The sequence below is a fragment of the Nematostella vectensis genome, chromosome 6, assembly GCF_932526225.1.
Source record: "Nematostella vectensis chromosome 6, jaNemVect1.1, whole genome shotgun sequence".
Lineage (NCBI taxonomy): Eukaryota > Metazoa > Cnidaria > Anthozoa > Actiniaria > Edwardsiidae > Nematostella > Nematostella vectensis.
The window spans coordinates 12,481,911-12,506,500 of NC_064039.1; the positions used below are offsets into that span (position 1 = coordinate 12,481,911).

The following is a 24,590-nucleotide window of genomic DNA, read 5'->3' on the forward strand; positions in this document are numbered from 1 at the left end:
ATTTATTCCCAAGATTGGGAATAAACTGATAATTTATTTTTTTCCTGGTTGCGTCTCTCAATATTTTCCCAATATTGGGTCCTGAATTTCCCAATCAGATCCCAAAATTGGGATAATTTCCAAAATTTTCCCAAATTTCCAAATTTGGAAAATCTGAATTTTTTCCTGTGATTTTGATAACCGCCAACAATTTACACGACCTGATCAAGAGAAGAAAGTCAAAGGGTAGTTGAAAGGGGTGACTTTTCTTCAGAGACTAAAGACACGGCTGATCTATCCTGTAAAATCAAATACTGGGGGTCCAAGGACATACTGACCAGGACCAGCAGCTTTCGTGCTCTCTCCAAACCGCAAAGACTTGACAGCTGCTGATGAGAATCTTCTCCAGGAAAATGATAGTGAAACATAACCTGATTTAAACTGAGGTTGAAATATTGACTACCATAAATGATTTAATAAACACCCCCTATCTAAAGAACGCCTCCTATCTAATGAACGCCTCCCCCCCCCCCCACATAAGCTTACAAGTTTGTATTGAACGCCCCTCTCTAATAAACGCTCCCCTCTATTTAATAACCCCCCCCCCCCTCCCAGTGTAAATATAAATGAAATTAAATTGGATTCTTGCTATATCTGAGCTTGCCATATACAGGGTGATACATGCTCAATGTCAAGAAAGGCTTGCCACACTTGCTTTAATTTACTTTATCCTGACTAAGATAAGAACCCCACTGCACTTTGGTTTGTTATAGTTTGCAAAGAACGCCCCTCTCTAATAAACGCTTCAGTTGAAATTTATTAAACACCCCGGGAGTTTATTAGATCATTTACGGGAATTACTGTTACTGTAAAATGAAATAAAGTTCTGTGTTTCTTGTTTGATTTCTATTATAGTACATTTCTAATTTGAAAAAGTTGTGTTTGGTATTTGAAGGCAGTGTGTCAGGTCCGTAGCCAAGATGGTGGTGTCCGGGAATTAATTCTGGCTGATTATGTGGGGCAGGTTGAGGAGGATTTGTCACTTCTGTTGTTTTTATGGCATTTTGGTGTAGGCGGCGAGGAGCTCACAGAAAAAACGAAAACAGTAAAAGGGCTCCCTAAAAATATTGCAGATAACGGTATCGAACACATAAGCAACATGTGTACAAATAAACATCTCACAATTATTTTTTGGTGTTTATAATTAACATTTTTGTAATTAGAGAAAAAAATGTGTTTTAGAGCATCCTATATAATGGACGCTCTTACATTTAAAATCCTAATACGCATTAAGAATAGCTTACATACTGTACATTCAGTACGCTCACATACGTTCAAATTCAGGGTCCAGACTATCCATGTCTCGATCGAAAATCGAACCTGTTTCAACAGAGGTGAGAAGACTGATGGGCTGACGCACTAACACATTTGGCCACCTGTGAGCCATAAAAGGGGGGCAGGGTCTGCACAGTTCAGGGGGGTGAATATGTTCGCGGATCAGCGGATTCAGCCCCGAAATGCTCACGGATTACGGATTTTGATGATTATTTCAGCGGATTTTGGAAATACAGCGGATCACGGATCTGTTGACAATTTGTGCACGGCATTCGGATTTTGACTGCTTTGACGGTTGAATTTCGTATTTTAAATGAATTTCAATCGATGCTATTGTTTATCTGTCAAACCATGCGGATCTAAAAATATCTGCGGATCCACGGATTTGCCCCGAAAAGGTTGCGGATCGGGGGATTTACATACCCCGATTCACCCCCCCCGTTCAGGTGCAAGTACATCTCTTTTTTTTTTTCACCATTTTCTTGACAGTATTTTCTTGACGTCTACATCCAGCTCCCTAAAAACCCACTTGCGGTCAAATTTCTCAGCTGAATAATCAATCACACAGTTTTAATTTCCAATTTTCTTTGTATCCACTTTTTCATGCTGTAACAGCCATTCCTTGGTTTTTATGCCATTAAGGGAACTGTAAAACCCTATGCCATTTTTGCTGACTACTCTGTGACAAGGCATGATGATTGACAGGGGGTTGGACTTCATCGCCATGCCAACAGCGCGTGCTGCCTTGGGATTACCCATGAGTTTAGCAACATCACTATAACTAATGGTTTGACCAGGTTTTATCTGTTCTCCAACAACCTTCCAAACTTTACGACAAAACTTCTTGTGTTTGAACTTCGTAGTGTTTAACGCTGGCATCTTGCATTTCGATATCTTGCCCAGATCAGTAAAATAAACTTGCATCCATTTAAGACAATCTGCCAAATGCGAGTTTGGACAATCTGAATTAAAGATTAATTGTTTTTCATTCTCTTTTATCATCTTGATACTTGTGATACCTTCCTCGTCGGCCATTATCTCGTAAATTCCGACTGGAGATTCAAAATAAGCAACATCTACAGGAATACCCGCCATGTTTGCAAAACATGAGCACAACCACAGGAAACCCAAAACACATCGCGAACGAAAACATTTTTAAAATCTTTATTTTGCTTTAAATATATACCCCAGGCAACAGAGGCAGATAACCAGAATTTTTGTGGAAATCCCTATCTTTAAATTTAGTATCGTCTGAGTATTCTCTAAAATTTCGTTATTTTGCCTAATGTATTAGATATTGGGACTTCTGTGGTTTGGAGAAGCAAAATGGCGGCAAATAGGAAGCGCGCTATGAAACAAAACATTCCTTCTGGTATTTCTATGGATTTTTTTGGTTTTCATTTGCTAGGGATATCCAAAGAGTTTAAAAGAGTCACATACCCGATGAAACGTTTAATGATAAGGGTCTTTATTTTTATGCGAAGTTGGGTTTTGTTTGTTGTTTGAAATGCGCGCTCTGTTCTGATGTCAGCTCACGATGCACGCTACAGATTTAACGGTCGCTGAGTGTGATTTCAAGAAGAGAAAGCCTTTAGGAGTGTTTTCTTTTCATTCTATAAAGGTAGGCTTTTATCTTTAGTTTGACAGAACCATAGAAGCCGTCTTGTTAGTTATCGAGGGTTGGTCGCATGTTGTTTGAAAACAACTCAATTTTGATAACCGCCAACAATTTACACGACCTGATCAAGAGAAGAAAGTCAAAGGGTAGTTGAAAGGGGTGACTTTTCTTCAGAGACTAAAAAAACGACTGATCTAGCCTGTAAAATCAAATACTGGGGGTCCAAGGACATACTGACCATACTCATCCCAGGAAATTTTGACATTTTCAAACTTCTAAAATGCTAAAAATTGTCAAAACTTTATGGAAAGTAGACCATAGCTTGTTCTACAAGCTTGTCTGAAGAGATTTCTAGTAGATAAGTGATGACGAAGTGCTACTGTTGCTTTTGACAGGTCCGCCTTACCAACATGTGTTGGTGGCAAACAGATGTAAAAAGGTAAAAGAGATGAGTTATAAGAAAACTCTGGAAGCGTCTGGAGCCTCTGAACCTGATTGTACAGGTAGCAAAAAAGATCAGATAATGCCATCTCAAGATACACCTGTAATGGAAAAATTAAAAGAGATCAAATTAAAACTAGGTCAGCAAGAGGATAAATTTAAACAGATAAATGCAATGAGAGAGCAACAAAACAGACAGATGGAAGAGTGGGTATCCCAAACATCTGATGCTAAGACTAAAGAGTATAGAAATGTGAAGTTGCAGGATCATAAAAAGTGGCAACAAAGTGAGACTGAAAAGCAAAATCATCTTTTCTCTGAGGCATTACTTCTGGCTGGCAAGCAGATTGAGGACATTGAGCAGCAAACTTTAAATCACCAAGAATGTTCAGAAGTAGCGGAATTAAAAATGTGGCTAAGTAAAGCAAGGCGTAAGCAATGGAGAGAAGAAATGCAAGGTTTTAAACTATCTGATGAAGATGAAGCTGGCATCGAGGCAGAAAGGATTTCAAAAGGCAAGGGAATGGTCGTGATTGATATGCCATCATCCTCAGAATCAACACCCCTTAGAAATGACTTATTGGCAGATGACGATGACGATAGTGTTGCTTATGCAGCTCAGGCTTATAGATCACCATGGAAGTTCATACAGTCTATAAGGAGCAAAGTTGGTAACTTATGGAGCCCTACAAAGAAGTCAAAGCACAAAACTATGGAAGAGTGCCCTGATTCTGATTGCACTGACGTTGGAGCTACCATAGCTGAAGAAGCGCAGTCACCAAAGGACACAAATAAAGAAGAACCAAAGGTATCCTGTGATTCTAATATACCATTGTATGAGGAAGGTCAGGTAGCACAGGGCAAGAACCTTTCACATGTGGCTGATCCTGTTCAATGTGGACAGGCACAAAGCGAGGTAAGGCTGGAGTCATTTGCTCATTGAAAGAAAGCAGCATGTTTATTTATTAGCAAGGTTCTCTTGTTGGTTGAATAATTGATGGGCTGTTTATAGTTATGTTTTGTCTGGTTAATGCTTATATATAAATTGAAATTACAGAGTTGTATCCAATGAACTTCCAAGGGAAACAAAAGTGGATTTATTTATTTTGATTTTGTGATATAGAGAGATGTTTTAGAACTTTTAACAGCCCATTGCCAAAAATTGTGTACCAAGATAATTTCCATGATTTTGGTTTTAGGGTGTAGCTTTTGATATATGTGAAAATAAGTATAAGATCTTTTTTTGCCCCTCTATACTTTGAGAAACATTTTTCAAAGTTTGGAAAAACTATACAGCTGAAATTTACATGGAAAGTGATTCAGAAAAAATAAACTGCATTTTGGAGAATCTGAAAGCTTCCAATAAAGATATTTCAATTGAAACACCACACTTGCTTACTGACATGTTTACGTTTTTAAAGACACCAACATGTTTGCTGTAGATTTTAAAATGTGCTCTGGTACAAAACTTTTGACGCTTATCATTGGGAATTGCTTGATATTCTGTTGGATTTTATCATCAACATCTGTGAATACTTTTAGAGTATCTATATAATGCACATGGTGTTACTATAGGAGTGGACATTTGACAAGTTCCATTTATTTCTTCCAGTTAACTTCTGGCTTGGACAATATTCCTCAAATTTCAAGAAAAATATATGTGCCACCGACAAATGGTAAGCTTTGAGAGGGGAATATTTCAAGGCCCTATTTGATTGCTGACAATAAATGTTGTAGCACTAATCTCTTGTGCTTTGCCCTCTATGATCAGTGCACTCTGTCAGCACCGGAAATCAGCCTCTACCTGTTCTACCTCCAGTGTCAGCGGCATATTCTGTCAATCAAAAGATGGCACTGATTGACAAGGTTTCTGCCACTGAAACAAGGCTGGACACCTCTGCTACAAGTGACTCCCAAACAAGTGCTTTGAGTTCAGCACGTCCACGATCCAGTGGTGAACAATCATCCAATCCAGCTACACCTACTGGAACTACAAAAAAAGAGATATCGAAATCTGTGCCGCGGTTAGCTGCTAATCTGACTGTAGCCGCGTCAAGAACTGCGAATGCACAAAGATCCGGGCAAGCTTGGCCACCTGCAGTTACGCCAAGAAACTCAGGTAACCAAACGTCCGCAGCAGGTTCACCAACACAGCCGTCTGCAAAATCTACTGATGTACAGATCTCCAAGTTAGCCTCACCCACAATAGCTACTTCAAAAACGGTGGATAGACCAGTACACACCACTCTCCAGACAAAATCCTTCAAGCTAGACACATCCATTGTATCTATTCCAACATCTACAGATACACAAGCATCCAAGCAAGTCACACCCACGGTGACTATTCCAAGCTCTGCAGACAAACAAGCATCCAGAGCAGCCACATCCAATTCGACTATTCCAAGATCTACGGATGCACAAGCATCCAGAGCAGCCACACCCAATCCGACTATTCCAAGATCTACGGATGCACAAGCATCCAGAGCAGCCACATCCAATTCGACTATTCCAAGATCTACGGATGCACAAGCATCCAGACCAGCCACATCGAATGCGACTGTTCCAAGGTCTGCAGAAACACAAGCATCCAGACAAGCCACATCCACTGCAACTATTCCGAGCGCTGCGGATGCACAAGCATCCAAGCCAACCACACCCACTTCGGCTACTCCGATAGCTACGGATAAACAAGCGTCAAAGCAAATCACACCGACTGCGGCTATTTCAATAGCTACAGACATACAAGCATCCAGAAAAGCCTCATCCACTGCGACTATTCCAGGATTAAAAGATTCACAACCAGCCACATCCACTGCGACTATTCCGAGAGATTCAAATACACAGGCACCCAGAACAGCCTCAGCGGCTAATACTATTCCAAGAAATGCGGATTCACAAGCATCCAAGACAGCAATATCAACTGCGACTATTCCAAGGTCTGCAGATGCACCAGTATCCAAGCAAAGCACATCCACTGCGACTATTCCAAGATCTTCAGATGCACAAGTACCCAAGCAAGTTGCATCTACTGCGACTATTCCAAGATCTACAGATACGCAGGTATCCACAACAGCCTCATCCACTGCTACTATTGAAAGAGATACGAAAATACAAGCATCCAAGCAAGTCACCCCCACTGCAAACATTACAAGATCAGCAGATACGCAAGTATCCAAGCCAGTCACACCAACCGTGAATATCCAAAAAGCTACGGATGCACAAGCGTCCAAACCAGTCACACCAACTGCGACTATTCCGAGATCTGCGGATATTCATTCTCACAAATCAAGTACACTCGTGGCTGCCACTCCCCGGTATGAGAATATGTTGACGTCCAAGCCAGACACAACTAAGATAGCTACTTCAAGAACTGAAGTTACACCAAGACACTCAGAGAACCATGTCTCCAATGCACTTACACTCAAAACAGGTATCTCAATTACTAGAAATATGCAGACGTTTAAATCTTGTACTCCAGCTCAACGGATACCAAGATCAACAGCCTCGCTATCAGTATCATCTTTGAAACCAGTAGATAAACAGATATCCAAACAAGCTACATCCACAGCAACTGTTCCGCTATCCGGCGATGAAGTACAGATACCCAAGATACCCGCTATACCTTATCCAAGGTTTGAACAATGCGGCCAGCCTTCGCCTGCTAAACCTTTTTCTGGATCTACAGACAGACAGGTTTGCAAGCCAGTTACAACCTCTGCAACTACTCCAGGATTTACAGATATACAGACTTCCCAACCAGCTACTCCCATTGTAACTGTTACAAGATGTACAGATACAAAATGTTCCAAACCAGCCTTAGTCACTCCAAATATTCCAAGATCTTCGGATACCCCATCATCCCCACCAGCCACATCCTCTATAACTATTCCAAAAGCTACGGATACACAATCCAGACCCGCCACACTTAGAGCATCTATTTCAAGAACTAAGGATACACACACTCCCAAGACATCTACCCCGACTGCAATTATTCCAAAGTCTACGGATAGACAATCCCAACCAACCCCACCTCCTGCGACTATTCCAAGACCTACCGACACACAAGTATCCGAGCTAAGCTCATCCACAGCGACTATTGCAAGATCTTCAGATACAATGGCATCCAGAACAGCCTCATCCACTGCTACTTTGCCAGAAGTTACGGATACACAAGCATCCAAGCAAGTCACACCGACTGAGAAAATTCCAAGATCTGCAGATAAACAAGCATCCAGAACATCCTCATCTACTGCTACTATTCAAGGAGCTACGGGTACACAAGCGTCCAATGCAACCACACCCACTGCGACCTTTTCAAGATCTGAGGATATTGAGAATGTCGAATCAAGTACACCCTCGGAAGCCGCATCAATATCTGTGGATACTCAGACAACCAAGCCAGCTTCATTAAGAGTAAACGTCCCTTTATCCTTGCATATAAACGATTCAAGTCCAACCAGATTATCTTTCCCTATAACTATGGATGTACACCCAACGAAGACAACATCAGTCACTATTCCAATATCTGAGGATATGCAGACTTCCACGATAGCTAAGCAAACTTCAACCTTTCCAAGGTCTAATGATAAAGAAACGTCCAAGCAAGCGTCTGTGCTAACAAAATCCCAGGCATTGTCTTTGGACCCTAATGCGCCGGAATTCTCGTTCCAGACAAAAGCAGGTGCAGGCTCTATTCATGACGCTCAAGCAAACATCTTTAGTCCACCTCCTATTCCATGTGTTAGTGGAACGAAGCCTAAAGCGCGCCGAAAAGCTAGAGGTATGTACAACAGCGTTACTGTGACGCGAAATAGCATTGAGACAGCGATCTGGGAGATGAGAGATGCTGCAATCGATGGGAAGGATGGAAAGTGCTCAAAAAAGAGCTCAGTGACGAGCATTGGTTCAGAAACTGAACCAGCAGTCGATTATCCAGTGCGAAATTCACCATCTTTAGAACAGGCCAAATTAGACGCACAACTTTTAAGTTCGAGTGGTAAATGCGAGAAAACAAAGGATCACAAAAAGCAGAACGGACGAGCAAATACGCCAAGCAGAGTACCAAAAGAAAGTAAGATGCCAAGTAACGATCAGACCAGTGAACAGTCACCATCATCGAAGACCGAACCCTTTCATGAGAAGAAACCCTCATTAGACTATAAATCCAACCGAGATGAATCCTCGGACCCCCTGAAAATAAACCTTCAGGACGAAAGGCCCTCTCACAATCCTCAGAAAATAAATAAAGAAACGGGTAAGGCTGTCCAGATTGAGTGTACTATAAACAAAGAGTTCGATTCACCTTCAGTGGAAGTCAAATCCCCCCAAGCGTCGAAGAAGGAAGCTCGTAGACAATTGTGCTTCAACGGCAATGATACAAAGGCGGGCCCTGTCGGTAAAAAAACTGGACCTTTATTTGAAGGTAAAGAAGAATCTCGTTCTTTTTGCAACAGCTCAAAACAATCTGACCTTTCTCCAAAGAATACACTAAAGCAAGCTGGCCCTTCCCAGCTTGAAAGTCCAAAGCAATGTATCTCTCCTCCAAAGAACACTCTAAGGCAAGTTTGCCCTTCCCAGCTCGAAAGTCCAAAGCAATGTATCTCTCCTCCAAAGAACACTCTAAAGCAAGTTTGCCCTTCCCAGCTCGAAAGTCCAAAGCAATCTGACCTTTCTCCAAAGAACACACTAAAGCAAGTTTGCCCTTCCCAGCTCGAAAGTCCAAAGCAATGTATCTCTCCTCCAAAGAACACTCTAAAGCAAGTTTGCCCTTCCCAGCTCGAAAGTCCAAAGCAATCTGACCTTTCTCCAAAGAACACACTAAAGCAAGCTGGTCCTTCCCAGCTCGAAAGTCCAGAGCCATGTGTCACTCCTCCAAAGAACACTCTAAAGCAAGTTGGCACTTCCCATCTCGAAAGTCCAAAGCAAGCTGACTCCCGGTTTGAAAGTCCAAAACAATCCGATCCCCCTCCAATGAATACTCTAAAGCAAGCTGGTACTCGTCAACTTGAAAGTTCAAAGAAAGGGTTCCCTTCTCCAAATAATACTATAAACCAAGCTGCCTCTTCTTATCCTCATAGTCCAAAGCACCCTTTCCCTTCTCCTAAGAATATTTCAAAGCAAACTGCCCCTTCTTGTCTTGACAGTCCGAAGCAAGCTGCTGCCCAATCGAAGAATAGCCCAATGAAAATCGATAAGGGGAGTGGCTCATCAGGAAGTGACAGTCCAAATTCCACGCTTCAAAAGAAGAGCTTTAAATCTAAGGGTGGCATCAATCTGAGAAAGAGCATTAATTGCTGCTGTGAGGTCACGTGTGAATACTGTGTACCTTTGTGTGAGTGGGATAAGGTTGTAGCCCAACAAAGAAAGAGGCGTTAGAACAGTCTATGTTATCTGCCAAATGTTTTAAAATCCTTAGTTATAAATGCACGGGAGTAGTCTTAATATTCTTGGTTGTTCAGTTCTTTTTTTACTTCTGAAGTTGAGAATACTCGCTTTTCTGATTTTACATTAAAGAATTGTATTTATATAGCTGCGACTCCTATTGGATTTGTCCTAAGGCCTCAATTTGTACGTATTTCACACAATTTTACAAAAGTAATTCAGAATCCTTGTTATATCTACGTTAGTCAATCTATAAGAGACAATAATGTATTTCTTTCGCAAATATACTTGTACTTCGACGTGTGCTACCTTGACCACGCGTACACGGTGCACGCACCCCTCCCCCTCCCCTTGGCCGCCAAAAAGGGGGTCCATTTCCGCATGTTTTATTGAAGGGTCGTCAAATACTATTCTTTTTATATCATGCCTATGACTGCGCACCCCGAACCAATTCTGTGGACGCGTCTGAGAACGAGCAACGATATTTTTAGTATTGTTGCCGGAAATTAAAGCTGGAAAAAGTATTTACGAAAATATGCAACTGAGACTTCCGAATCTAAAAAGAACCTTGATTCTTTCTGCCTAAACGGTACACATTTAGGAGCTTCAACTATGAACTGGAAATAATTTATCTGCTGGAGTGTGCTTGAACCCGCCTGTTTTGTCTCCGACCTGTAGCAGCAGCTAAAGCTCATAAAGGTTCACATTTTAAATTTAGCGCTCCCATAAAAAGTCCTGAGTCCATGCATGGAGCTAGAAGTCGATAAAAGTTCTATCTCCATGGTACAGGGCAGCCCCTCGTCATACTGAACCGTCCAAAAGACGTCTATATAAATCTTTCACTAGAAGCCGTTGTCGACACAATACAATGGATTTGCTAGTTTTGCGAACAGATGGTAGTTGTGGCGCGGTCTACCTTTTTTCTCTTTTGGTCGTTTTGAGACTGGTGCCGAAGTGGTTTCATTGAACGATAACATGGCCGACTCGAATAGAAATGTGTAGTATCTTTCCATATATTCATGCATTCAACAAAGATTCTGCAGAAATACACACGAAGATATAAAAGCAAGGTTTCTTAAGCGTTTTATGCAGTTTTTACGGGTTTCTGTGCTGTGGGTAAAGCGTACTAAAAACTTTCTCTCAAAAGGACGGCTTCCTGTTGTTACACGTGTATCTAAATTCTGCAAAAAAGCAAACCCCGGAGAAATGTCAGCTAAGAATCTACCATCTTGGAATCAACCTCAAGGCCATGGTGAACTTAAGCTTTATAATAGCTTGACTCGAGAAAAGGTATGAGACACAGGCTGATTTGTTGTGTTGTAGCATGAGAAGTAAAATTCTGGGCTGATGCAATAACATATTTTATAAGCCACAGGTTGCCCAAGCTCTCTATTGTCTGTATTTATATTGCAGTTAACATTGCACCATGGTTGTACGAAAACATGAAATGGAAAAATAACTTCACAAAAAGAAAAAAAATGTTCTTTATTTAAGTTTACATTTTGAAAGAAAACAGGCATGAAAATAAGCAATATATACATACACTCTTGTTTTATTTATAAGAGCCTCCTGGCTGAGATTTCACCAAATTTTAAGAACATGCCAAGGCTCAGATAGTAGCAAAATATTGCTTTTTAGTCTTACATGTTCTAAAATGCAGTGTTAATTTGTGTTTATTAATAACATGATCATTTGTGTAATTCTCCTAATAATAATTCATTGGATACTATATTTTATAAGCACTAATAAGAACATTTTCAGCCTTAAAATGCTCCAAAAATAAGAATGGCCCAGCCTCAACTGAAAAATTAGACATTCTTATAAAAAAAGATTATAATAAAGTAAATACTAGACTAAACAACATTTTTCTTTCCAGTTCAGGCAATTTTTTTTATTTTTCGTTTTATGTTTCTTGTGCAATATTTACCATAAGGCCATAAAAATTATTTCATTTCTGGTTGTGATTTCTTCCTCAGGAGCATGTGGTTGGTTTTATTTTTCTATTTTCTTCTAATCTCAAATTTAGGCACTATTGACACACTTGTTAGTGCAGTGAAAGGGTTTGCTGAACATAATTTTCAATATGCCTCGATTGGATGTCCATAGCTGTCAACCCTCCTGCATTAGGCAGGAGTCTCAAGATTTTGAACCTTTTCCAAGCCTAATTTTCTTTAAAATATCCATACATTTACTGTCTTCTCCCTCATTAGCTATCTTGGTACTTCTAATACATTCACTGTATTTTCTCAAGATTTTTCCTAAAATGAGGTTAACAGCTAAGGATGTCTATCTTTTGCCATGTTTTGTTATCAAAGATTTCAAACCTCAAAACTAACGTGATTATTTTTTTAGAAAAATTAAAAATATAAATTACAAATATATTGCATGTGGCAATTCTGGTTGTGGGTGGCAACCAGAAACATTTTTTATGTGGCCAAATGGGCTCATTTTAGTTAGTGCATCAGGGTCTTGTTCACTCACAGGGCACACAAGCTCATAGTAGTTAACATGTTACACAGCATAACCAGGACACAGGGTAACTGTGTGTAATGAGAGGATGTTTAATATTATGAGCTTGGGTGCCCTGTGGCCACCCACCACAGGGTAGCAGCTCAGGGTACACAATGAAACAACTTGACCAGGATTTTTTAAGTAGAGAGGATCCAAGTATTTAGTAGAAAGGATTCTATGGTGTGATAACCAGAATTTAGTCCTAAAAAAATCCTGTTCCTCCTACACTTGTTCCCCCCAAGGGCTTTCTCTTCCTAGCAAATAAGAGATATAGACCGACTTTCTCTTTCTAGCAAACAAGAGATATAGACTTACTTTTCCTTTCTTGCAAACAAGAGATATAGACTGAAATATTTGAAAACATTTTAAAGAGTTTGTGTTTTTTTATCCAGAACCTGTTTATCCCTTCAAATGGCCGTCGTGTCACTTGGTACAGTTGTGGACCAACTGTTTATGATGCGTCTCATATGGGTCATGCTCGATCTTACATCACCTTTGACATTGTACGCAGAGTGTTGCAGTCTTACTTCAACTATGATGTGTTTTGTGTAATGAATGTAACAGACATAGATGATAAGGTATGTGATAATGCGTTGTGAATGCTATGAAAGCAGTACTCTAAAAACATAAAGTGCTTGTGAAAGTAATTTTGAATGCTGTGAAATCATACAGTGCTTAAGTGCTAGAAAAATGTTATGAATGCTGTGTAAAATGCCACCACAGTCTGAAATTTGTCAAAAAACCTCATGTTTTTTTTTCTTTTGGTCTCTATAACTTTTCACAAGGTTTAAGGCAACCTTGAATAATTTAAGTAGAATTGTATATATATGAAATATTTGTAAAAGAACTCTTTAGATTATAATTTCGTCAATAAAAAATGTATTGAATGCTTTCTTTTGACTTTTTTCAGATCATCCATAGAGCAAGAAGAAACCACCTCCAGGAGAAATATCGAGAAGAAAATAGTGACCCTAAAAAAATTCTGTCAGATATTCAAGTAGCTTTGCAGCCTTATGTGAAAAAGATGGAGGATACGAAAGATGAAGACAAGAAAAATATGTTTATTAAGATCATTGAAAAGGTGCAATCAACATGTGGAAAACTTGAGGCACTGCTACAGAAAGGGAAAGCTGATGATGTTCAAGCTGTTACACAGGTACATTTAATGCACAGTTACCAGGGTTTTACCAATAACTTCACAGATTTGCTACCCAATTAAAAAAAACATATTTTAGATAAAGAAACCTGTCACCTTGTACTGTATAGCAATTTTTAAAGCTTTACGCCAGTGTGGGAGCTGCTAATGTCATCACACAGAAAACAAAAATAAATATCAAGGTATAATTTGAATGTGAGGTTAGCTGAATAAAAAAGCTTTCAGCTTCAGCTAGGTTGATTACCCTTGATCTCCTTGATTAGCTTTTTTTTTATATGGTAAGAGAGTTATGTGTCACACACAACGATATAGACTTTTCTGTTGGTGCGTAGGCCCATGGCCTGTGACGAACGTTTTTGCTTACATACACCAGCTGGACTTTGAGAATCTTGGTATTTTTGTAAAGAGTGATGATAAATGCACCAAACTGTATAGTATAAGTACACTATAAGTATAGTAAAAGTTTCATCTAGATTTTTAGGTGAAGTTGCAGGATACTGGTCCACTTAAAGCCGCATTGTCACCAGTTTACTTCCGGTCAATTACGTAACAACCTCCGATAATTTTTAACGGAAAACGCGAAAAGTATTTCAAAATATTGAAAGTAGTGTGTATATTGCAAGTTTCTTCGAGGATGTGATCGATAATTTAGAGCGGATGGCCTGTTGAATATCTCGGATTCTAATAGATTCTTTTGTCTTTTAACGGTTGAGGTTTCCGTCGGACCTCCGGAAGTAAACTGGTGACAATGCGGCTTTAATGTACAGTATGAAAAGCAGTTGTCCAAGAAGACATTGTACATGTACGTGCACATGATGTATTGTACATATGTATAATTTGCATGATACTTTTACTGCTGCCATAAAAAATGGTATTTAACCATCCTCTTGTTGTTTTTGTCAGGAGCTATTAGCTGATGCATCAGATCCCCTGTCAGCTTGGCTAGATTCCAAGGTATCTTGAATATAAATGGTTGGATACAAATATAGAGCTAGTCAAGTTTCACTCAGCAGATAACTGAGAAATCCCATTTCATATTTTACATTTTTATACATTCAATATTTATGTAAAGAAAGCTGTTAACAGAAATGTTGGGTTATCTGGAAATATATATATGTATAAGGTGTCTTGTTTTTGACAATGTTTGCCTAATATCTTTTAAAAGCATGGCTCTGATGTGACAGACCACAGAATCTTTGCCAAACTTACAGAGTTCTGGGAACAAGAATACCACAAAGACATGGCTGCTCTGAATGTAAGAATATTTATAACATATTCTCCTTGCCTATATTACTTATTTTTTTTTTAACCATTAAATTTTTCGAGAACCAATTTTATTTTCATTTCATGAAATATTTTGTTGTTCAATTCAACTTTAATAGGCTAATGTTACATAAGCTCTCATAACTTCCATATAATATTTGCGAACTGAAAGAAAAAAACTAGAGGACCTGAAAATCCATTATTCTGCACACCCATGCTGATATTGCTAGTGGGTTTAAATAAATGTAGGATGAACTGACTTCTAAACTACCATGATAGTAAATAATTTATTTTGATTGTATTGACTAATTCTTTGGCTAGGTCCTGCCTGCAGATATCCTGACCAACATTACAGAATATGTGCCAGAAGTGGTGACCTTTATTGAGAAAGTCATAGCAAATGGATATGCGTAAGTGCTGTAAGGCAGAGTCTTGCATGACGACACAGTGCATCAAGGGAGCATGCTAAAAAACTTGTCTTCAGCATGTTTTGCATGTTTATTTTGCACATTTTTATCCAAAAAGTACAGAGTATGAATTGATTTTGCATCTTCTTCATTTTCATTTCTAGATTCCTGTTATGCTGACAAATTTGTGATATCAACTTTCTGAGTAAGGGAGGGAAGGGTCTTTCTAGCCTATGTGTAGCCGCTGTCTCGCAAAAATATCCTCTCGTAGCATTTACTCAACAGCGATAATCATGTTCCATGACGCCATTGTAATAAATTTGAATAAACTAATTTTGACAGCTGTGCATGGGTTTTCTCTTATTCAGCCCACGAAACACGTCCAGGTTTTGTCCTGCAAAACAAACATTCCAACAACGCCCTATAATGCTGCTACTTTCCAAGTGCACATTCCTTCATTTAATTCTGCCAATTTACACCTGCATTCTTTGTAAGAATTTGTAAGGTAATTGAAAAAGATTATGAATGGTATGTCGTGGATAGGTTTTCCTGCTAAAGCCATGACGTCACTGAACACAATTATCGCCACCGTTGTGTAGACGCTACGGTGGCGATGAGAGGAGTCAGCGGCTACAGGTTGGCTAGGGTCTTTCTTGTGAAGCAAACAAAAACTTTACAAATGTTATGCATTAAAGTGATTAAAAACTGTGTACCTATAGTATGCGGCTAGTGGCCAGCTAGAAGCTCTGACATATTGATTATTGATTAATTGAACTGTTTCTCTTGTTCCTGATTGTATATTATTTTGCATATTCCAGATATGAGTCTAATGGCTCAGTTTATTTCGACACCATCAAATTTGGATCTAGTGAGAAGCATAGCTACGCTAGACTTGTGCCGGAGGCTGTTGGCGACTTGGATGCATTAGCAGAAGGAGAAGGTAGACATCTGCAAATAAGCACTTAACATTTACATTTTAAAAAAAATTTAGACACAATGGTTTCCATGGGTACATTTATTTATATGTAAAAAACCCAAAAGGTACATTATAGATTTCCCTAAAAGGATAGCCATAATTATAAATTTTTTGCCTTTTTGCAGGGGAACTAAGCCAGAATCTGGGTGAAAAGCGTTCTGAAAGGGATTTTGCTCTTTGGAAAGCAAGCAAGCAAGGAGAACCTTCATGGGAATCTCCCTGGGGCAAGGTGAGAATGCACAAATTTATTTGTATTAGCATAGGGGTGCACATAGCAAGGATAAGCTTGGGGTGCGCAGGAACAGAAGTCACATATAAGAATCTTAACATTTGGCTTTTCTTCATTTGAAAACATGCAGGGGGTGCATTGAACCCCCTACAACAGCAAAAAAGTCCACTTCTGGTAGGCAATATATGTCCTATTTGTAGAAAAAAACTTATAAAGTGAAGCGAATTAGATTAAAAAAAGAATTCTAAATCACGCTGGTGTGTCATAAATCTAAAAGTCAAACTTTTTTGTAGCCAAATCCAATAATAAACGTCTCGTGAAAATACTGGAATGGCATTAAGAACTTACTTTTTTGTTCTTTTGGGGGTGGTTAGATTTTTATCAGAAAACTCCCTCTCTCCCCACCCTCTCGGAAAAATTAGGTCCACTTTTTAGATTCCCCACTCCCCAAAAATATTCTTGGTACGGGTCTAAAGATCCCTTTAGGGTGGTCAAGGGGGATCATCCTGCTGCTATGTGCCTGATTGAGGTTTTACAAGAAACTGAAAGAACTTATGACATACCTTATTGCTTTAGGTTTTACAACAGTAAGAACTTTGTTAATATCTACCATTATTCAATTTATTAACACAGTTGACACCAGAAATCCATTAAAAGCTTAGATCAATGATTCTTGCATAATATGGAGTCATTGTGTACCTAAGTAGAAGCAACACAGGCTCCTTTAGAAACAGGCTTGCCGTGCAATATGTGACAGTTCACAAGAAAACCAAACATGGTTTTATTTGCATACAGTTTTAATCCGTTTCGCGAGTGCAAAGTTTCTGTTATGTGAGCGTGAACTTTCCGTTCAGCAAGAGCAAGCTTTCCTCAACATGTATATAGACAGATTATGTCTATTTGTGTTTTAAACTCTATCCAACATTGGTCATTCCTGCTCAAGGGCTATTCCCACATTGTTTTTTTTTCTGTTTCCTTGCATTGTACTGAACAGATTCTGTTTCTAGGGGAGACCAGGCTGGCATGTTGAGTGTTCTGTGATGGCAAGGTGAGAATAGAATAGCAGGGCTGTAGCAGGGTTTGGGGCACTGGGGGCATTGCCCCCCCCCCCCCCCCCCCAATATTACCTGGCATGCTACGGCTCTGAAAATGAATGGATATTTTCACAGAAAAGCAAGCTCCAATTGACAATTTGTTTGAACTGGACTAATGTTGTGATAACATGGTAATCTTCTTATTTGCAGTGATGTTCTTGGATCCAATATTGATATTCACACCGGAGGTGTAGATCTGAAGTTTCCTCACCACGACAATGAATTAGCCCAATCTGAAGTGAGTTCCATCACTATGAGATTACCTTTACTCTTTGTTTTTTCTCATCTTTTCTTTTTCATCTCATAGGCTCATTTCTGTGTCAGTCAGTGGGTCAACTATTTTCTTCATGCTGGGCACTTGACAATAGAGGGGTGCAAAATGTCTAAATCTCTAAAGAATTTCATCACTATCAAGGTGAGTGATTATTGCCTTTACACCCTTGTATGAAACACTCTGTAGAAAAACCTGAATAGTTATAAAAAACTCAGCTATGTTACATGAGCCTTTTGAGGAATAGGGGATGGAACTCTGCCTCTGGGTTAACCTCTGGAGAAAAGGAGGACGCTAGAAGTCTTTTCTTTATTTCAGCAAGCTTTAAAGAGAAACTCATCGCGTCAGATAAGGCTTGCATTTCTGTTACACACATGGAATGCAACACTGGACTACAGCCAGAATGTGATCAGGGAGGCTGAACAAGTGGAAAAACTATTTAATGTGAGTATAACAGTCCTGTAAATTAACAAGTCATTTTTGGATTTCTTCTGTTCTGTGTTGAGTCTTTTTAAATTTGATAAGTTGATCCAGAAAACTTTTGCAACAATTTCCATCTCTTGTTAAACCTAATAGTCTCAATGTGCTACTGAGCACATTAGGCACTGCCGGAAATCAAGCCATATTGATTCAATTTGAGCAAACATGTTTATGCCTTGTTTATCCGGAAAAGCCTTAAGTGGGTGTTTATGAGGTGCTTTTTGAAACACTTACATTTCAATCATTAGTTGAATATACCCCTATTTAAAATTAGGTTGCACTCAGAAAATCTTTGTTTCATAACCCTCAGTGCTCCATGGGTATAAAAAATAAATAATAAAAAGACAAGCGTAAAAATAAAGACATACAGGTCAAACTTTAAAGCTGTAATATTGTCACCCATGAACCACTGCTGTTTGTGACACATGGATTCTCTAGTGCAACCTTATTTATATGGTTGTAAAAAACATATTGCATTTTGAACATGTTTGCTTCAAAAATGCTTTTGTATTTATTTATGTTCTGTGTTTTGAAAAGTGATGTTTGTGTCTCAGGGTTTTTTTTTGGCTGTGAAAGACATTTTGAGAAAGCCTGAAGTTAAGGCTCCTGGTTCTCACAACTACCATGAGCTGGAAAAAGACCTTCAGAGCAAGTCAGTACTCCTATTGTATCATAGCTTGCATATCACATACAGTACAGAATATACATTTTTTAAGAGTCCTGATAAATATCTTAGGATGTGTGTAGACAAGGTGTAGTTTAATTTGTTTATTCCCCTCTTGTATCACACATTGCCTTCCTTGCAAGATAACATACCTACAACTTAGACAAAGTCTTTAAGAAAAAAAAATGTATTCTTTAAATACTTCCAAACATCTTTTCAGGTTCCATGAAAAGAAAGATGGTGTTCACCAGGCACTCTGCGGTAAGAAACAGAGATACTGTAATAGTGACAATGATGAAAACAAAAACATTGAATTAAGCTGCCCAAACTTATTGTATTTACGCCATTTTTTAAGAAAAAAATAATAATCAGCTGCAGACACCTCACAGAAAAAAAAAATCAAAATTAAACATTAGAAAAAGATAATAACTGCTAATCACAGAACCAGTGCACTGAGCTCTGTAACATTGCCAAAGTTTGGTTGTATTGTACATCCTTGATTACACTTAAATAACAATGAACCAGGGAGGGTAGTGCAACTGCATTGGCCTGTAACTCAAACTTCATGGACACTGCAGGGCAAACAGGCATAGATAGAGTGAGCCGCCCTCACTCCCTCTGTGTGACCAGTATGGTGTATATGGAATAGTGGACAGAACTTTGTAATAGACAAAGTCTAGCTGGAATGATGACTGAGACCAGACACAGGCTTTCATGAACTGAGGTGGACAAGAAGTTGGCTCTAACTCCAATAGCTCTTGAAAATCCTTGTTGTCTGACCAACTGATTGATTCTCTTTGTGGAAAAGAAAATCGGGAATAAATCAGAAATATAAATCACAGATTTTACCTGATTTGTATTGCAATTAAAGAGAACAGCAGCAGCAACTACTTTCCAAGCAACATATATAAATGACATTAATGAGTAAATGAAACAGCAACAATAATGTCCAGATATGTTTTTTATTTTTTGTTTGTTTCTCACATGATGACAATTGCTGTATTTCAGATTCTATCGACACTCCTGGTGCACTTCGGCACATGCAGGACCTGGTTAAACTCTCCAACATTTACATCAGCAACAAGAAGCAAAGGAATGAATCTGCAAACAAGCAGTTGCTTGAGGGTGTTGCAAAATACATCACACAGATGCTCAAGGTGAACCTAATTTTGCCATACAAAAAATGATAATAAAGATAGCTTGCGTAGCCAGCTCTGTTTCCTTTGAGATCAGCCCAGGAATCGAGACATCACTATATTTGTTTTGCTCCTTTTTGTAGATATTTGGAGCAAACGAAGGCGTGCAGCTCATTGGCTTTGGCTCAGCAGTCCAGCAATCTGGAGGAAATGTAAGGGTCTGCCTCTTTTTGAGTTCTAAAACAAATAATTAACAATTTACCTCTCAAACTATTGAAAACCGTTGTGATGGCTAATGCGAAAAAATTCCTTGAGTTATTTAGCATAATATTGTGCAAGCCTGTACCCAGGGTGTGCATTCGCACCTCCCACAACAGCAGGGAGTCCGGTTTGCAATAGACCTATAAAGCATAAGCGAGTAAGATAAAAAGGCATTCCTAGATCACTCTGTTATAACATAAATCTATAAAAACAAAAAATCTTAACTTTTTTGTAGCCAAATCCGATAATAAACAGATAGAAAATGCATTTCCTCCAGCACCCCACTACCCCCCACCCTGGATAAATTAGGTCAACTTTTTCGAATTTCGCACCCCCCCCCCCCCCTTCCCCCCATGGTAACATGCCTTGTCACTGGTAACCCGTATCACCAAAATATTATCCTAAACAAACTGGCACTGGAACATTTTAGGGGTGTCACATCTCAGGGTGTGTACACTGATTATACACGTATCAGTTTTTCTTGGTTGCACACATTTTCTGTGATACAGAAGAAAGTGTAATTTGACTCTTTTGACTCACCTTTATACAGCAAGAGGAGGTGGCCTTGCCATATGTACAACTACTAGCTGACTTCAGGGAGGACATCAGGGCAATCGCCCGAGAGGAAAAAGGTACAATAACTTTATTGCATGTCTTTTTTGTTACCAGGAGACATTTGTTGATTCCTAATATTGGGTGTACTCCACCTTTATTCTAGATTAATGATAAGGCTATGAAATTCAAAGACTTTGCAATTTACTGTACTTTTAAGTAGATATGCTTAAAAGGTGTCCATTCATTCATTTATTCATTCAGTCAGTCTCTAAGGGATCCACATACAGTTGATGTTCCCAGTCAATACAAAGTCATAATGTACTGCTTGATGCAGTTTACTTTTAATGTGTGAGTGGATGTTACCATTTTGGCACTGAAGAATACAAAAGATCATTTTATTACGTCCTACTGTTAGGATAGCAAAGAGTCAATCATGCTAGCAGCCAATTTGAGACTTCTGTGTGATTACTTTTTATTTGTTCTATATTGTTCCCTAGTTCCACGGATCCTAAAAGCTTGTGATGACCTGAGAGACAACAAATTGGTCGATGTTGGAGTTCTGCTTGAGGACCAAGAAGGTAGCCCATAAGACATGACAGAAAAACCTGGAAAACACGCAATTCCAGATATAGAGAGAAGACACTTGTCTTACAATGTCTACAATGGCTATAGATTCCTTGTTCTACAAACTGATTTTCGAAACACAAATAACGTGAGGCCTTGTGCATATAACCAAGTTTTGTTTTTTTAAGATAATTTTTCCTTGATCATCATTGCCCTGTGCATCGGTTCAGGGACGAAAAGCTCAAATTTCAATGACACTTTACAAAAAGTCGCATCAATTTAAAAAAGTCGCACTTGACATTTTGTTTGTTATAAGTACTAAGTACTCAGAGAAATTCTCCACCTTATTCGATGTGATATGGGCTTATTTGAAGCGTCACGTTTTTCCGTCATGTCAGCCCATAATATCATTCTGTCTGGTTGTTTGTTTTGTGTCTAGCAACATTGTCTTTATTCTAAGTAGGATTAAATAGGCCTACGTGACCTTGAAGAAATAAGAAATGTTAATATCAGTTATAAGGTTTTTGCTTTTTTACATAGGTGACCAGAAAGCAGTTATCAAGTTTGTTGATCGAGAAACCTTGCTGAAGGAGAGACAACAGAAGCTAGAGGTATTATTCATTTATACCCATCTATGCTATACATATGAGATACAGGTATTATACATTTATACCCATAATGCTATACACATGAAATAGAGGTATTATACATTTATACCCCTATATTTTTTCCATATAAGATAGAGGTATTATACATTTATACTCCTATATGTTTTTCACATAAGATATAGGTATTATACAAAAATAACCCTATATGCTATACACATGAAATAGAGGTATTATACATCTATACCCCTATATTTTTTCCACATAAGATAGAGGTATTATTCATTTACACCCATACTGTACACATGAGATACAGGTATTATACATTTATACCCCTATATGCTATACACATGAGATGGAGGTATTATACATTTATACCCCGATATGCTATATACATGAGATAGAGGTATTATACATTTATACCCCTATATGCTGTACACATGAGATGGAGGTATTATACATTTGTACCCCTCTATGCTATACATATGAGATACAGGTATTATACATTCATACCCCTATATGCTATACACATGAAATAGAGGTATTATACGTTTGTACCCCTATATGCTGAACACATGAGATAGAGGTATTATACATTTATACCCCTATATGCTATAAACACGAGATAGAGGTAATATACATTTATACCCCCATATGCTGTACACATGAGATAGAGGTATTATACATTTATACTCCTATATGCTGTACACATGAGATATAGGTATTATACATTTATACCCCTATATGCTGTACAAATGAGATAGAGGTGTTATACATTTGTACCCCCATATGTTTTCCACGTAAGATAGAGGTATTATACATTTACACCCCAATATGTTGTACACATGAGATAGAGGTATTATACATTTGTAACCCCATATGTAGTACACATAAGATGGAGTTATGGTACATTTGTACGCCCATATCTTGTACACCCAAGAGGTATTATACAATTGTAACCTATATGTTGGGCACATAAAATTGGGGTATTATACAACCCTTATATGTTCTATATAATATAATTTTTCATGTTCATCCACTCGTGATATGCTTCTGTTTGTGTGTTTTGAGGGTTACACTACAGACGGATATACCTACCTATATATGCTGGCCGAATATCCTAGTGGCACTGGTTAGGGGTTGTCATTTATTTCGACATTTTTTTCAGGAACAAGCAAAGAAGCAGCGTCAGAAGGAGGAGGCGAAGCGGAAACAAGAAGAGGAGAAGGCCGCCAAAGAAGCCAAGGCGCGCATCCCGCCATGGGACATGTTCAAACAGGAGAAGGATAAATATTCAGCCTTTGATGAACAGGTACATCTAATGACCACACCCATGTGCATCTTTGCACCCTCGCTCCTACACCCATTAAAGTCAAAAGGGGTAAAAGCCAAGAATGAATTTTCCTAAAGTGTTTGTGTTTTTTTTTGTCGTGTGTTTCACGAAAAAAACTGCAAGTCGCAACCGCGTTTTTTTACGTGTGACATTCCCTACATTTTGCATTATTTTTTATCAGTGCGCAGCAAAAATCTTAACGTGTGACATGATGCATGTAGAGAGTGACATGACGCTTGTGATTTGTGACATGACGTGTGTAACAAGTGATATAATGCTTGTAACAAGTGACATGATTCGTGTAACGAGTGACGTGACCCGTGTAACGAGTGACGTGACCCGTGTAACGAGTGACATGACGCGTGTAACGAGTGACATGACGCGTGTAACGAGTGACATGACGCATGTAACGAGTGACGTGACGCGTGTAACGAGTGACATGACGCATGTAACGAGTGACGTGACGCATGTAACGAGTGACGTGACGCGTGTGACGATGTCTCGACGCGTGTAACGAGTGACATGATGCGTGTAATGAGTTACATGAAGCGTGTAAGATGTGACATTGTTTTAGTTGCAACCAAAATTGAATTATGATGCCCAGATGAAACGAAGCCTAGTTTTCTTTCCTATGAAATCCTCATTTGGTCGTCTCTTCTTAGATATCATTTTGTTAGAAAAGGATTTATCTAGCAATGCAAGCAAAAACGTGCATTCATGGTATTTTAAAGTTCTTACATTTTTCATTGAATCGGGTCGTTAAATTATTAACGATTATGATGACTCTTCTCCGATTCTCAGTTTATGTGTGTTGTTAAGGGAATCCCTACCCATGACGCATCAGGGGAGCCGATCAGTGGCAAACAAGTGAAGAAATTGAAGAAGCTCTACCAGCAACAAGAGAAGCTGTATAACACCGTCGGTCCTGGGGCGAGCGGAACCTCATAAAAATCGCCCCTTACAGCAAGTATAGAGCAAATGCGCGAGCCGTAATATGTTGTCGAAAGAATGACAACCTCAACAAATTAAAATTAAGTGCAATAAATGACAGTCCAACCACTGTACCACTGGAGTTATTTTCCCACCCTGGTACCACAGGGTAACTCTGCTATTTTCCCACCCTGGTACCCTGGGTTACTCTGCTCGTTTCCCACCCTGGTACCACTGGGTAACTCTGCTCGTTTCCCACCCTGGTACCACAAGGTAACTCTGCTATTTTCCCACCCTGGTACCCTGGGTAACTGCTATTTTCCCACCATGGTACCCTGGGTTACTCTGCTTGTTTCCCACCATGGTACCACTGGGTAACTCTGCTATTTTTCCACCCTGGT

General features: G+C 39.0%; 3 protein-coding genes across 6 annotated transcripts; 2 read left to right on the forward strand and 1 right to left on the reverse strand.

Moving 5' to 3' along the window:
• Positions 1–1,884: 1,884 nt before the first annotated feature.
• LOC5500624 (methylated-DNA--protein-cysteine methyltransferase) lies at positions 1,885–2,409 on the reverse strand. Its single transcript, XM_048728966.1, has one exon. It carries the CDS (start codon positions 2,407–2,409, stop codon positions 1,885–1,887), a length of 525 nt encoding a protein of 174 aa, XP_048584923.1.
• A 273-nt stretch (positions 2,410–2,682) lies between these two features.
• On the forward strand, positions 2,683–24,323 carry LOC5520941 (cysteine--tRNA ligase, cytoplasmic-like). 4 transcript variants are annotated; one of them, XM_048729554.1, is made up of 22 exons: positions 2,683–2,935; positions 10,902–11,044; positions 12,658–12,843; positions 13,176–13,421; positions 14,325–14,375; positions 14,587–14,676; positions 15,006–15,094; positions 15,910–16,031; positions 16,193–16,296; positions 17,304–17,344; positions 17,541–17,628; positions 17,698–17,805; positions 17,980–18,105; positions 18,696–18,793; positions 19,026–19,066; positions 19,814–19,962; positions 20,085–20,153; positions 20,753–20,834; positions 21,255–21,335; positions 21,862–21,932; positions 23,095–23,238; positions 24,061–24,323. In XM_048729554.1, the coding sequence occupies exons 2-22, from the start codon at positions 10,961–10,963 to the stop codon at positions 24,205–24,207; spliced, it is 2,217 nt and encodes a 738-aa protein (XP_048585511.1). In that variant the 5' UTR covers positions 2,683–2,935; positions 10,902–10,960; the 3' UTR covers positions 24,208–24,323. The 4 variants fall into 4 exon arrangements, with proteins under 4 accessions (XP_048585511.1, XP_048585508.1, XP_048585509.1 ...); XM_048729553.1 differs by lacking the exon at positions 2,683–2,935 and adding an exon at positions 10,698–10,824; XM_048729551.1 differs by lacking the exon at positions 2,683–2,935 and having other exon boundaries at positions 10,691–11,044.
• LOC116604118 (streptococcal hemagglutinin) lies at positions 2,990–9,901 on the forward strand. Its single transcript, XM_048729550.1, has 3 exons — positions 2,990–4,289; positions 4,986–5,049; positions 5,145–9,901. Exons 1-3 carry the CDS (start codon positions 3,381–3,383, stop codon positions 9,746–9,748), a joined length of 5,577 nt encoding a protein of 1,858 aa, XP_048585507.1. The 5' UTR covers positions 2,990–3,380; the 3' UTR covers positions 9,749–9,901.
• Positions 24,324–24,590: the final 267 nt, after the last annotated feature.